At 42.4% G+C, this 15,537-nt stretch overlaps 1 protein-coding gene and 1 pseudogene across 4 annotated transcripts in view; one reads left to right on the top strand and one right to left on the bottom strand.

The window, feature by feature from the left end:
* Window positions 1–1,178: 1,178 nt before the first annotated feature.
* Window positions 1,179–3,903, bottom strand: LOC104654138 (annotated as a pseudogene).
* A 446-nt stretch (window positions 3,904–4,349) lies between these two features.
* SMCHD1 (structural maintenance of chromosomes flexible hinge domain containing 1) overlaps window positions 4,350–15,537 on the top strand; it is a 158,369-nt gene continuing 147,181 nt past the window's right edge. For all 4 annotated transcript variants that reach the window (XM_010353189.2, XM_030926202.1, XM_030926203.1 and 1 more), the window contains exons 1-2: window positions 4,350–4,723; window positions 14,890–14,965. In XM_010353189.2, coding sequence (XP_010351491.1) covers window positions 4,538–4,723; window positions 14,890–14,965 — 262 coding nt within the window. In that variant the 5' untranslated portion in view covers window positions 4,350–4,537. The remainder of the gene's footprint in view (window positions 4,724–14,889; window positions 14,966–15,537) is intronic.

Raw genomic sequence — 15,537 nt, forward strand, 5'->3', positions numbered from 1 at the left:
AAAGCCACATCAGTATCTGTCTGGTTTCCTTATCTGAGTAGGGAGGTTGTTGGTGATAAAATTTCTCCTTTTAGAAGGTTTTGCAAATAAACTGTTGCTTTTATATGACTATAGCTGTAGACATTATGGACTCTGACTTGGCTTCCTTTTTTTGAGAAGGAGTTTTGCTCTTATTGCCCAGCCTGGAGTGCAATGGTGCCATCTCAGTTCACCACAACCTCTGCCTCCTGGGTTCAAGTGGTTCTCCTGTCTCAGCCTCCCAAGTAGCTAAGATTACAGGCATGCACCACTATGCCCGGCTAATTTTGTATTTTTAGGGGAGATGGGGTTTCTCCATGTTGGTCAGGCTGGTCTTGAACTCCCGACCTGAGGTGATCAGCCCGCCTGGCCTCCCAAAGTGCTGGGATTACAGGCATGAGCCACCGCACCTGGCTCTGATTTGGCTTCTTTAAATTGTACAATTTAAATTGTTTACATTGTATTTAACTTGGCCAATTAATTACAAATTATTCAATTTGAAACATTGTGGCTTTACGAAAAATTTTAACTTAAGGTGATCTATTCCTTGGGCTGCTTAGAACGATGGCATTCCAGAAGAAAACTTGAATTTACCCATGATTGTGAAATGCCATTTCTTAGGTCATGTAAAAAACAAAACCACAACTATGTATGTGTGTATTTACATATACACAAACAAATAAAAATTCAGAATAGCCTTAGGCGTTATAGGTTAAACACAAGTTATGATTGAGTAACGATTATGGAAAATGTTCCCAACATTTAGCAAAGCTGTTCTCCAATGCAGAGGAAATAATATACCATGGAATGAAATATTCTTTTCTGGTAAATGAAGCAGCTACAGAAAGCTTTTCTCTACATGTTCAGAAGTAACAAGTGCTATTGATGAAAAACCCCCAACAAATCCCCCAAACAAACCCCCAAAACTCTCTCGATTCTACTTCAAAACAAGATTTTGAAGTAGAAAATAGATTTCATTGGAAAATAGCTGACTGGGCACGGTGGCTCATATCTGTAGTCCCAGCACTTTTGGGAAGCCAAGGCAGGAGGATCACTTGAGCCCAGAGTGTGAGACCAACCTGGGCAACATAGTGAGACTCTATCTCTATTTTTAAAAAAATAGAATATTTCACACTAATAAGAAAATCAAGACCTAGGTTTTACACACGTACACACACACTATATGGCAGTATACTGCAGTGCAACAATTTTTGAGTTTCATCTTCTGGACAGGAATGCCAAGTTAGTCTCTCTTCAGAAACATAATTTGCAATTTGAGGACACTTCGTGTTTGCCTCTTTGCCAGCACCACGTCGGCCTCATCTGAATCTTTCCATTCCATTAGACACATTCATTCTTCACTGCAGTCTGTGGCACCAATTGTTTGCTTAGGATCAAGAGTTGTGGCAAAGTCTCCTGGTTTTTCAGTAGCATCCCTTTCATTTGCCGTCATCAGATTCACTATCGGATAAAGATATTCTTTTTGTACTATCTTTTCCTTTACCAGTTTTTTTGAGGATTAAGAAATAGTTCAATTAACTTAGGAAAATCTAAGTTTTCTTCAGGTTCTCAATTATTGTCAGCAAGTGTAAATTCGTTCCCTTTGAGGGAATATTCCACCTTCCCATTCACCACACCTTGGTGTAGTACTTTTTCCACCATAAAATCCTCAGACTCGGCTTCATCAGCTTTTATACTTTTTCCATTAAGTCTTGTGTCCCCCCCCCCCCTTTTTTTTTTTTTTCTTGCAATGTACTGTGGCCTTCAGTATCCTTGGGTTCTGCCTGCCTGGATTCTATCAACTGAGGATCGAACATATTTTAAAATCACAATAAAACAACACAAAAATACAAATGAAAATATAGTATAACAATCCATTTACATAGCATTTATATTGTATTAGGTATTATAAGTAATTTAGACATGATTTAAAGTATGCAGGAGGATGTCTGTAGGTTGTATGCAAATACTTCGCCCTCTTATATGAGGGACTTGAGCAGCCTTGGATTTTCCTAGGGGTCCTGGTCTAGAAACCAATTTCATAAGGATACCAAAGGATGACTGTAGTTTTACTGGAGACCATTTTTAATTGCAGACATGAAGAGCTATTGTTCACCACCTCTGAGCTGCACCTGGTCTGGGTCTGTGCTGCCTGACTGATGCTTGAGCTAAATCCAAGGAGGAAGGGAATGGGGAACTTCTTCAGGGACCACTAAATTTGGGGGAAGTTTGTTATGTAGCAATAAATAACTGATACAAGGCCACTTAAATATTTTACTCTGTAGAAAGAGAGCTAATTAAAATAAAAAATCAAGAGTCAATTGAAGAGAACTAATTAAGGAACTGGGTCATTTCAAACGCTTTTATTTACTTGTGATGAAAATTAAATAAATAACAAACTCATCATCTTTCTTTGATGAAAAAATTGCTTGATATTCCGAGAACAAAAGTGATGCCATACTGCCATTAAGAAACTGATTCAGACTCGATCTCTCAACAAGGTAAGACATCAGTGTTACCACTAAGAGCTGCCCATAATACTGCAGTACACTTCTCTGGCACCATTAAAACAAAATCTCTTAAAGATGATCCCGAAATCTCTTCTAAAGACATGAAAGAGGTGTGCTTGTATAATTTGGTATTACAGAGAAATGAGAAATTGCCCTGATGACGAACCTCCAGCTCTAATCTCAATTTGCTGAAGTAGAGAGGCAATTCATCTTACCCATTAACTAAGAATTAGAAAAACAATTTGTGTTTTTCTTTGAGTCACTTAACTCAAACACCGCTATATAAAGGAATAGAAAGAGACATTCACATGAATTTGAAAGGTAAATAAAACATCAGACTTCAAAGAAATCCCATTAGAATCGAGGATTACTTTTTTGTTTTCTCTTCCTCCACCTCCACCTTAAGGAACATAAACGGCATTTGGCCACAATTTATGTCTTTCCAATTTTATCTTCCACCATCTACCGCTCAGTTTTCCCCACTTCTAGCCAAACGATTTATGTTCCCCAAACACGCCTTCACAATTTCGTTCCAGCTGGTGTCTACCTCTAGCATATGTGTAGCCAATTATACATACATACCCCACGACCTTGAAACGTCTTGACATCAACAAGCAAATCTAGGTTTCTAACATAATACTAACTTTGTAAGTCTGTCCATACTAGGTTTTAGCAAACCTAGTAAAACAGAAAACGTACTATTATCCAAGCTTATATTCTGGGATTTGAAAAACCTCTCTATAGAAAACGCACTATTATCCAGGCTTATATTCTGAGATTTGAAAAATCCCTCTATCTGCTACCTTTGGGTTTCTGAATTTACATATCACTCTCAAGTATACAATAGTCACGACTTCTAAGAATCGGAGAGTAAACCTAGTCCTCTAACAATGGCATTTTATTTGTTGAGTTAGGGCACTACCTGCCCACGATAAGGATAGTTAAAGAAACGTTGCCCAGTAATGACGATTAAAGGCTTTTATTGAAAACGCATTAGGCCTTAAGTATTTTGCGAACATCTAATTTAACCCTAGTAACTGTGGCGTGGGTTCTTTCACAATTTACAGGTACGTGGGAGACTGCGAAGCGCAGGTAGAGCGAAAACTAGGGCGCTGGCGTCACCTCCGGACCCCGAATGCCGTCGGCGCTCCAGGGACCCCAGAGGGTGCGGGCGGGGGCGCTGTGACGTCACAGAGTGCCCTTCTGACGTTCTCACCGACCAGCTTCGCCGTGCTCGCTTCGGGGGACTCTGCACCCGGCGAGTACCGCGGGCCTGAAGCTTCCCGCCGCCGCGTCCACGCGACCCAGCCGCAGAGGGCTTAGCCAGCCGGCGCGGCGCCGCGAGCTCGACACCTATAAGCTCAGTCTGGATCATGGCGAGGCGGGAAGCCAGCGGGGCCCTTTCTGCCGAAAGAACACAGCTCTTCGTGAGATTCCCGCGCTGCCCCCGAGCCCTGCTCTCCAGGCTCGGCTTCTGAGGACAACCCGCAGGGCGCAGGCGCCCGCAAAGGACTCAGCCTCCCTCCAACTCCGCGAGGACCGAGGAAGCGTGCCCCGGGCGCGCGCGCGGAGAAGCCCCGCCCCCGCCCGCGCGGCCTGCTGGATTCGCCCCGCCCCCTCGCTACCGCCCGCCACCCGCCACCCCTCTTCCTCCTGCGCCACAGTCCCGGCGGCGGCTCTGGTCGCAGGTCGCACCGGGAGGCTCGCGTAGGCGGCGATAGGCGCTGGGCCCGGGCCCGGTGAGGAGCGCGCCGCGCGTCCCCTTCTCCTCAGGAGTGGCGGGGCGCGGAAGTGACGTGGTGCACCGGCAGGAGCGCGTTTGAATCGGTTCCCGGGTGATCCTCGCGCCTGCCGCTGCTTGGCCGCCGCCGCTAAGGAGGACCTGCAGCGCGCCGGGCCGAGGCCTCGAGTCGCCCCGGGAGCTGGAGCTGAGGCGCCGCGCGGAGCGCGCACCTCAGCCCTGAGCCTGGCGGCGGCCGGCGTCGCTGTCTTTTCTCCTTCTCCCCAATATGGCAGCGGCGGACGGCGGCGGGCCCGGCGGGGCCTCTGTGGGTACTAAGGAGGATGGCGGAGGCGTCGGCCACAGGACGGTGTACTTGTTTGACCGGCGCGAAAAGGAGTCCGAGCTCGGGGACCGGTCTCTGCAGGTCGGGGAGCGCTCGGACTACGCGGGATTTCGCGCCTCTGTGTGTCAGGTACGCGAGGGGGCGAGGAAGGGATGTGCGTGTAGACTTGGGGGTGGGAGGGTGACGAGAAACTCAACTTGCTCACCGAGGGCAATAAACCTGTCACCCGGTCCTGGTCCTGCGGCCTTGGCGTCTCCCTCCCAGGTGCCCGCCTTGTCCGTGACCTGGTGGCCGGGCGCCTCGGGCGGGCCCTGGCCTGGGCCTTGGGGTGCAGAGCCGGCTCCTCCGTGGCCTTCCCTCTGCCTCCGCTCCTTTTACGGGAGGCCCGGCCGCCCCGGGTTGAGACCTCAGCGTTTGGTGGCCCTGGGCGAGCTTATCCGGATCGCGGCCCTGCAGTCTAGGGAAAGCCGTTGGTGTCTGTTTTTACTTTGTAACTTTTTTTAAACGAGAGAAGGGAGTTAACACCCAGGGGCTCTGTTGTGAGTGTTGCGACGATGAGAAGTTGTGAAATTCCCGGAGTCGATCTCCCCCAAGTTCGTTAGAGGATGCCGGGTGTCCCCGGGTTGCCCTGTCAAGGTTGTAGGTCCTTCTGGGGCGGGGCCGGGTGGAGGGAATCCTTCCGCACGGAGACACTGGCCAGGTCAGTTTGCAGGTAGAGCTGGCCTTCTGATTTTCTGAGCCCTAACCCTTGGGAATTCCTAAACCGAGTCAAAGGTTGGTATGGGTGACTGCGGAACACCAGAGAACGTACCTACCCCGTGTATTGGTTTGCTTTAAAAATCAACGTGTAGGGAAATCTGCTTTAAACTGTGATGTACTTTATAGATATGAGGTGGTGGCATTGCCTGAGCTTTGAAGAAGGAATATTGTCATGCTCTGAATTAACCGCATGAGGTCCCTTTTTAAGCTGTTAAGAACACTTAGCTTCCAAGGAAAGAAAAGAACTTTGAAGCGGTGTTTTGTCTTGAGGCTGATAAGTTTAGAAATGTTCTAGACCATATAACTGTATGGTTGCTGAAATAATTGAAATTATGATCCGTAGAATGAAAACGATTTGGGACGTAAGGACTTTCTTTTGTTCACAGCTGTAGTCCCAGCGTCTAGAACTGTGCCTGCCACATTGTAAATGCCCAGATTAGAATGGATAAATGAATGAAGACAAAAACCTATCCACTCAAGTTAATTCTGTGCCTGAATGTAGTAGATTCCCGTTGTGTTTGAAAGGTGAATGAATGCTCATCTTTTTTGTTGAATGCTTTGTATTCAGAACCATTCTACAAAAGGGAAACTTTTTACGTTTATTATGTTTATTGCAAAAATATCAGTAAAGAAAATATGGAACCAGAGGGGGGGAGAAAGTAAGTATTTTACTCGCTGTAAAACTGCTGTATGACTACTCTTAGCACCTGAGAGTACTCTTTTCAGCCTTCCTCCTCCTTCACACTCCATTTTTTAAATTACTAAAATATGTGTTTTATATTCTTTAATTTTTTCACTTAATAGTGTCAGAAGTGTCTTTTAACTTAGGTCTTCAAGTCAAAATTTGAAATGGTCCATTTGCTACCACTATTTACGTAACCAAATCTCTCCTTTCTGTTGAAGTTTACATTACTTTTAATTTTTTTGATTTTAACTAATGCTATAATGAATATTTTCCCAGGCTCAGATATGCCCAGGCTCAGGTGATCCTCCCACCTCAGTCTCCCAAGTAGCCACCATGCCCAGCTATTTTTTTTTTTCGTATTTTTCGTACATACGGGGTTTTTGCTATGTTGCCCAGGCTCGTCTCGACCTCATGGGCTCAAGAGGTCCACCTGCCTCCCGAAGTGCTGGGATTACTGGTGTGAGCCACTGCACCCGGCGGAAAAACGTCTTTTAATACATAGCCTTTTATGTCTTTATTATTGCTTGCTTAGTTTGAAATCTTAGAACTGGATCAAAGATGAGACACATCTTTAAAGCTCTTGTTTCGTATTTTAAAATTGCTTTTTGAAAATGTTTTGCTACTTTACCCTTCCTCTAGAAATGCACTATTTCCCTCTTTTTTCTTGTAAGATGTCTCGGTAACTCTTAGATAAATAGAGGAAGTATAAGTGGCCTATTATTACAGAAGTATAAACACAGTCTTGGAGATGGTGACTCATTACTCAGATAGTAAAATTCAAGTTAGTATTCAAACCCAGAACCTCTGTTCGTTCTGTTATACTCCTCAAATGGCATTCTTTGCTGTAGGGAACAGAGGTATTTGTTCCTTCCTTCAATATTTCAACTGGAAAACCAAGGAAAATATTTCTTTTAACTAATTATTTTCCTCCTTCCTCCCACTTTATCCTGCTAAAAATTTTAAATTTAGTTAAAAATCAGAGGAACCAACTAGTAAGAAAAAAGAAGGCTGGGAAGACTAACTTTTTTGTTGTTAGACTTCTTCTTTTTTTTTTTTTTTTGAGACGGAGTCTCACTCTGTCACCCAGGCTGGAGTGCTGTGGCCGGATCTCAGCTCACTGCAAGCTCCGCCTTCCGGGTTCACGCCATTCTCCTGCCTCAGCCTCCCAGGTAGCTGGGACTACAGGCGCCGCCACCTCGCCCGGCTAGTTTTTGTAGTTTTTAGTAGGGACGGGGTTTCACCATGTTAGCCAGGATGGTCTCGATCTCCTGACCTCGTGATCCGCCCGTCTCGGCCTCCCAAAGTGCTGGGATTACAGGCTTGAGCCACTGCGCCCGGCTGTTAGACTTCTTTTTTTTTTTGAGACGGAGTCTCGCTCTGCCGCCCAGGCTGGAGTGCAGTGGCCGGATCTCAGCTCACTGCAAGCTCCGCCTCCCGGGTTTACGCCATTCTCCTGCCTCAGCCTCTCGAGTAGCTTGGACTACAAGCGCCCGCCACCTCGCCCGGCTAGTTTTTTGTATTTTTTTTAGTAGAGACGGGGTTTCACCGTGTTAGCCAGGATGGTCTCGATCTCCTGACCTCGTGATCCGCCCGTCTCGGCCTCCCAAAGTGCTGGGATTAGATTATGCCTCTGATCCCATAACTTTGTCTCCATTACGTACTCGAAGAATTGAATTAAGTCACTGAATTAATAATCTGAGATTACATGGTCAACAAGCAGTGAAACTGGGTTTGGAATTTAGGTCAGTTTGATTCCAAAGCGCATATATATATATATATATATATATATTTTTTTTTTTTTTCCACTACTCCACACTCTTTATTAGAACCATCACTTTTGTCCTTAGGGGAAGAGACAAAATAATATACTAAAGTTTTTGTTATAATGTAAATTAAACCAATAAATGTTTGTAGTGTCAGGCAGTATTATGGATGATCCTAAACTGTTACTTATTTATGTTTTTTTGAGACAGAGTCTCGCTCTCACCCAGGCTGGAGTGCAGTGGCGCCATCTTGGCTCACTGCAACCTCTGTCTCCCAGGTTCAAGCGATTCTCCTGCCTCGGCCTCCTGAGTAGCTGGGATTACAGGTGCCTGCCACCCCGCCTGGCTAATTTTTATACTTTTAGTAGAGATGGGGTTTTGCCACGTTGGCCAAGCTGATCTTGAACTCCTGACCTCAGGTGATCCACCTGCCTTGGCCTCCCAAAGTCCTGGGATTACAGGTGTGAGCCACCACGCCGGGCTCTAAATTGTTGTTTGAATAAAGTTCACCTCATGGAAAAGGAGAGGGAAGAAATGGAAAGGACAAATCTGCAAGAAGCCCTTAGACCTCTGATAAGCAGCTGTTGACTCACTTGAGCCCTTATGGCCTTGCAGAATCAACGATTAGAAGATGACTCATTTGGTTAGTCCTTAAATATGCCCAGATATTAAGCCCCATGTGTGCATATCCCACCACCACCCATTTGAAGAAGTTGTCTATTTTTTCCTTTGTGTGGCTCCAGTGTGTTTTGTTTTGCGGCTGTATTCTAGGTGCTTTGTATTTTAATGTAAGATTTACTCATCAATTTCTACAATAAACCTGATATTTTGGGGAAAAAAAAGCAGAAAACAATTGCGTAGCAAGTGCCATAGTGGGGGAACAAAATATAATGGAGCCACATTAATAGCTGGCTAGTTGGCCGGGCGCGGTGGCTCAAGCCTGTAATCCCAGCACTTTGGGAGGCCGAGACGGGCGGATCATGAGGTCAGGAGATCGAGACCATCCTGGCTAACATGGTGAAACCCCGTCTCTACTAAAAAATACAAAAAACTAGCCGGGCGACGAGGCGGGCGCCTGTAGTCCCAGCTACTCGGGAGGCTGAGGCAGGAGGATGGCGTGAACCCGGGAGGCGGAGCTTGCAGTGAGCTGAGAGCCGGCCACTGCACTCCAGCCTGGGCAGCAGAGCAAGACTCTGTCTCAAAAAAAAAAAAAAAAAAAATAGCTGGCTAGTTGGCAGAGTTTCAGAGCAATGCTAATTAAGGTATGTAGTTTCTGACCAATCCATGGATGAAAATTTCCTGTGGTTCAGAGATAGTGAAAGAAAATAATTTTAAAAATAAAATTAACTGATCATTTTGGTAGGTAATCATTTTACGCACTGCAAGTCAGTTGGTCCTTAAATATTTAAGAGACGTTGGGGCTGGCGTGGTGGCTTACGCCTGTAATCCCAACACTTTGGGAGGCCGAGGTGGGCGGATCACCTGAGGTCAGGAATTTGAGATCAGCCTGGCCAACATGGTGAAACCCCATCTCTACTAAAAATACAAAAACTAGCTGGATCTGGTGGTGGGTGCCTGTAATCCCAGCTACTCTTGAGGCTGAGGCAGGGAGAATTACTTGAACCCGGGAGTCGGAAGTTGCAGTGAGCCGAGAACACACCACTGCACTCTAGCCTGGGTGGCAGAGCGAGACTCTGTCTCAAAAAACAAACAAACAATAATAAAATAAAATACTTAGAAAAATTGTGAATTCAAGAAATAATTTTTATAGATGAAGCAGGGAAAACAAATAGTTTGTGTGTCTTAATTAAACAATAGATTTATATATTAAAAATCCATGTTTTTTTTTTTTTTTTTTTGAGATTGGAGTTTTACTCTTGTCACCCAGGCTGGAGTGCAATGGTGCAATCTTGGCTTACTATAACCTCCGCCTCCCAAGTTCAGGCGATTCTCCTACTTCAGCCTCCCGAATAGCTGGGATTACAGGCTCCAGCCGTCATGCCCGGCTAATTTTTGTGTTTTTAGTAGAGATGGGGATTTACCATGTTGGCCAGGGTGGTCTGGAACTCCTGACCTCAGGTGATCCACCCACCTCGGCCTCCCAAAGTGCTGGGATTACAGGCATGAGCCACTGTGCCCCGTGAAAAATCCATGGATATTTAATATGGATGAAAATCCATGGATATTTAATGTGGATTTTTGATGTGGATTAAAAACCATGGATTTTTATTATGGATTAATTTTAAAGTTTATTGCAGCACTCTTTACAGTAGTAAAGACTTGGAACCAACCCAAATGCCTATTGATGATCAACTGGATAAAGATAATGTGGCATATATACACCATGGAATACTATGCAGCCATAAAAAAACATGAGATCATGTCCTTTGCAGGAACGGATGAAGCTGGAAGCCATCATTCTCAGCAAACTAACACAGGAACAGCAAACCAAACACTGCGTGTTCTCTCTCATAAGTGGGAGTTGAACAGTGAGAACACATGGACATAGGGAGGGGAACATCACACACCAGGACCTGTTGTAGAGTAGGAGGCAAGGGGAGGGAGAACATTAGGACAAATACCTAATGCATGTGGGGCTTAAAACCTAGATAATGGGTTGATAGATGCGGTGAACCACCATGGCACATGTATATCTGTGTAACAAACCTGTATGTTCTGCACATGTATCCAGGAACTTAAAAAAAAAAAAAGATAGTTTGTGTGTCTTAATTGAATAATAATAGATTTATAGACTAAAAATCTGTGGGTTTTTGTGGATTAAAAATCTTTGGGTTTTTAATGTGGATTAAAAATCAGAAGAAAATGAACTCTTTGGTCCAGTGCAGGAAAATACAGGCAAAACTGGATACAATTAGATGGTCAGGAATGATAACACAGTTGTCAGTGTTTGAAGAGGAGAATAAAGTGCTAGCATTCCTATCTGTAGATAATTTGACAGCTGGGAAATAGGGGGAGTCTTCTATGTAGTTAGTGAAGGCTAAATGAACTATTATATGCAATTATCCTAGAAAAGTACTCAAACTTTAAAAAATAAAAAAAAATTAGACTTATATGGGATTATATGGAATAATTAGATATAAATACTTTTTAGATGAACATAGATCTTAAAAAAATCATTTGCACATAGTTTTTCAGTAACTATAAAAGCACATTTTGTTCTACAGGATGCATAATTATATGATATAACAAGTGAGACATTGGCCAGGCCTGGTGGCTCACGCCTCTAATGCCAGCACTTTGGGAGGCCGAGGCAGGCAGATCACCTGAGGTCAGGAGTTTGAGACCAGCCTGGCCAACATGATGAAACTTTGTCTCTACTAAAAATACAAAAATTAGCCAGGTGTGGTGGCACACGCCTGTAGTCCCAGCTACTTGAGAGGCTGAGGCAGGAGAATGGTGTGAACCTGGGAGGCGGAGCTTGCAGTGAGCTGAGATCGCGCCATTGCACTCCAGTCTGGGCAACAGAGCGAGACTCTGTCTCAACAACAATGACAACAACAACAACAAAAAAACAAAAACAAACAAACAAAAAAAATTGGGACATCATAGAAATAAAAAAGTAATGAATTAAAAAATACACCACTGTCATCGTTATATAAAACCTAATAAAAATCTGTAAGGTCAGATTTTGTCTCTGTTAAACAAGTAGAATCTTCCCAGTCAGTTTATGTTTATGGCTTTATTTTTCTAGGGTGGAATTGCATGGAATATGAGTATCTTTTAAGTTTACTAAAGTATGCCAAATTAATTACTTTCTTTATGTTTGACTTTTTTTCAGTCATATCAGCAGTGCATTTCTCTGTACAGAGGCCTACACTTGATGGGCTCAGAATTTAACATTTTTGGCTACCTGATGAGAATAAGTGATATTAATTTCTCTGATAACTAGTGGTGTTGATCTTTTTATGTTGTCTGGGTCTTTTTCTTTATGACTTGTGCTATTTGCATCTTTTGAGACAGGGTCTCACTCAGAAGTCACCCAAGCTGGAGTGCAGTAGTGTGTGATCACGGCTCACTGCAGCCTCGGCCTCCCAGGCTCAGGGGATCCTCCAACCTCAGCCTCTTTGAGTGGCTGTGACTACACGTGTGCACCACCATGCCGTTATTTTTTTTTTTTTTTTCCATTTTTTGTAGAGATGGGGTTTTACCACATTGCCCAGACTGGTCTCCAACTCCTGAGCTCAAGCAATCCACCCACCTTGGCCTCCCAAAGTGCTGGGATTGCAGCTGTGAACCACTGTGCCTGGCCCACTGTTTGTACCTTTTCAGAAATCCCTTTATGTTCACTCAAAATTATTTCCTTATGTTTCCTTTTACAATTTTGGGCTAAAGTACAGCTGCTTTAATTCTCCTGGAATTTATTTTTGTGTAAGTTAAGGTGCGGATTTTATCTGTTTCCATGTTGAGACAACTAGTTGTCTTAATATCATTCATTGGATAATTTATTCTTTCCCCACCAATTTGTAATGTTACCTCTCTTGTTTGCTAGGCTCTCCATGCATATATATGTGGACCTGTCTTAGGGCCCTCTATTCTCTTCCACTGGTCTATTCCAGGATATTTTAAAGTAGAAGTTTTCTTATGAAAAGCTTCAGACACATACAAAGAGAGAATCGTGTTATGAACCCCAGTGTACTCATCCAGATTCAAGTTAACAGGAATTTACCACACTAGCATCATTTTTGTCTTTTGTAATGTATTTAAGGCATATTCTAAGTCTTAGGTCATTTCACCCCATATACTTCAGCATGGATATGTATTATCAAACCATTAAAATTAAGCATTTTTAATATTATCTAATGTCCCTGTCCATATTGAGTTCTCTGAATGTTTAAAAGTATCTTTTTATAGTTGGTTTAAATCAGGATCTGCCGTAGTACTCACGTTAAACTGGTTTTTTTGTGTTTCCTAATTATTTTCAATTTAAAGCATTTGAGCAAATTCCTCTTCCCCCCAGGCTCTTCAGTTTTCCTGCAGTTGACCTCTTGAAGAAATCAACTAGGTCTTTAATATTCCACATTATGGATTTGTTTGTGCTCTTTTTCAATGTTACTTAATTTGTTTTATCTCCATATATATTCTGTAAACTAGAAGTTAGCTTTAAAGGCTTGATTTGATTTAGGTTCAGCTTCTTTGGGGTCAGGAGGCAAACAATACTTTATAGGTAGTACTGATACTTCATATGGCATGACATTGGGAGGCACATGATGCGTGGGTGTTTCACCCACTCATAGCAGTGCTAACATTAAAATCTTGGAATTCACGTGATTTCAGCAGGATGCCTTCATAAGGAGGTTTTGATCTGATTTGCCACTCCTCTTGTATTTATTAGATGAAATTCTTTAAAGAACAACGTTGCATCGTCAGCTAGAGCTATTTTGGTTACCCTGAAATACCATTGATACAAGAAAAGCAGTGTAAATAATTTGTTCTTTCCCTTTAATTTGTCAGTGTTCAGAGTAAGAAGTTAGTGCCCTAGCTCATTGCAGTAGTGAACAATAATGATTTTTATTAATATCATTTTTGAGGATTTGAGTATCACTAGTTTAGATTTTTTAGTTGTTTTCAATAAGAATGTTAATCTTTAGACTAGTCCATTACTACCTGAACCAGAAGCCTTTTCTCTTAACTGTATATTGCTGTATTGTTTCATTTTAGACAGAGCATATATCTTTTAATTTTAATGTAAATGAAAATGTTAACTGCTTTTTTTTTTTTTTTTTTTTTTTTTTTTTTTTTTTTTTTTTTTTTTTTGAGGCGGAGTCTCGCTCTGTCGCCTGGACTGGAGTGCAGTGGCCAGATCTCAGCTCACTGCAAGCTCCGCCTCCCGAGTTTACGCCATTCTCCTGCCTCAGCCTCCCGAGTAGCTGGGACTACAGGCGCCCGCCACTTCGCCCGGCTAGTTTTTGTATTTTTAGTAGAGACGGGGTTTCACCGTGTTAGCCAGGATGGTCTCGATCTCCTGACCTCGTGATCCGCCCGTCTAGGCCTCCCAAAGTGCTGGGATTACAGGCTTGAGCCACCGCGCCCGGCTGTTAACCGCTTTTCTAATCCTCATTTTTTGATTAATGAGATTTTACAGTTCATGTGTTCATTGGTCATTTGTATTTTCTCCTTTTCATTTTTTTGTCTTTTCACTTTTTCTCTTTGTTGATCCTTGTCTTGATTTATGAAGGCTTTTTGGCTGTTAAGGATACCAACCTTTTGTTTCTTGTTGCAATTTCCCTCTAATTTTTTTTTTTTTTTTTTTTTTTTAACGAGACAGAGTCTTGTTCTGTTGCTCAGGCTGGAGTGCAGTGGCATGATCTTGGCTCACTGCAACCTCCGCCTCCCTGGTTCAAGCAATTCTCCTGCCTCAGCCTCCTGAGTAGCTGAGATTGCAGGTGTGTGCCACCACACCGGCTAATTTTTGTATTTTTAGTAGAGACGGCGTTTCACCATGTTGGCCGGGCTGGTCTCGAACTCCTGACCTTGTGATCTGACGGCCTTGGCCTCCCAAAGTGCTGGGATTACAGGCGTGAGCTACTGCGCCCGGCCAGTTTCCCTCTAATTTATAATTTGCTTTAATTTTTAAAATTATTCTTTTGAATGGACCTGTATTACAAAGCATGGCTATCTTCCCTCCGTACTACAAAATGCTAACTTCTGTTTTCTTCTATTTTGTTTTTGCATACTTAAATATCTAGTCCATATGAACATGAGTTATGTTAAAACTTTGTTCCAAGTAAGTTGATAACTTGTACATTAGTATGAAATACTATGTCTTTTGTCTGGGTGGTTCCTGCTGATAATGTTAAAACTCTTTCAAAACATTTTAGCTAATCACTAGTGTTCCTAGGTTGCTTATAGTAGCAGAAAAAAATGACCTCGTTAAGTAATTTATATAGATTTATGCTCTATTAATTATGCAAAGGCAAAATTTAAATATACTGAGTTTTATATTTCCTAGATAAGTGTAGTAATTGTTACAAAATTATGTACTGTCAATGTTTTCATATTTTTATAAATTTGAATAATACATTTATTTCCTTTGTGTAATAAGTGATTTTATTTCTTATTTTGGATAGACACTTGGCATTTCACCTGAAGAAAAATTTGTTATTACAACAACAAGTAGGAAAGAAATTACCTGTGATAATTTTGGTAGGTAAACTGTGTTACTAAGTTCATGCTTTTATATTTAATAAGATCTAGTGTGTGGTATAGCAATAACTATTTTATTAGATATGCATCTAAATCTGTTGATGATTTTTGTTAATTTGTTGGGATGAGGGAGGAAACTGGCTGTATGTGCATAGTTTGCACAGAGGTTTTATTTTTCAAGCTTGATTATAGAAAAATAGTTGATATCAGTTATGGCTACAGAAGATGATTCTGCCCAGCACAAATCTTCTGAAGCTAATTTTCCTAACCAACTTGGATTATTCCATTATCTTTTTTTTAACCTAATTTCCCAAGACCTGCTGGTTTTTCATGCCTGATTCCATCTGAATTTAACGATTCTCCATTCATGTTGACACCACTGTATTTTAGATCCTCGTCTGATTTCCTGTGATAGTTTAATGTATTAAAAATTGAGTGTTTCAAATGAATGGAAGTATTTGTGCTTGTTTCATTAATATCCTTAACATGACTTTGTTTACAGGTAGATGATTGGGGGTTTTTCTTTACCATCATTAAAGATATTTCATAGATAGAGTTTGTATATTCACAAT

Source organism: Rhinopithecus roxellana, chromosome 21, assembly GCF_007565055.1.
Source record: "Rhinopithecus roxellana isolate Shanxi Qingling chromosome 21, ASM756505v1, whole genome shotgun sequence".
NCBI lineage: Eukaryota > Metazoa > Chordata > Mammalia > Primates > Cercopithecidae > Rhinopithecus > Rhinopithecus roxellana.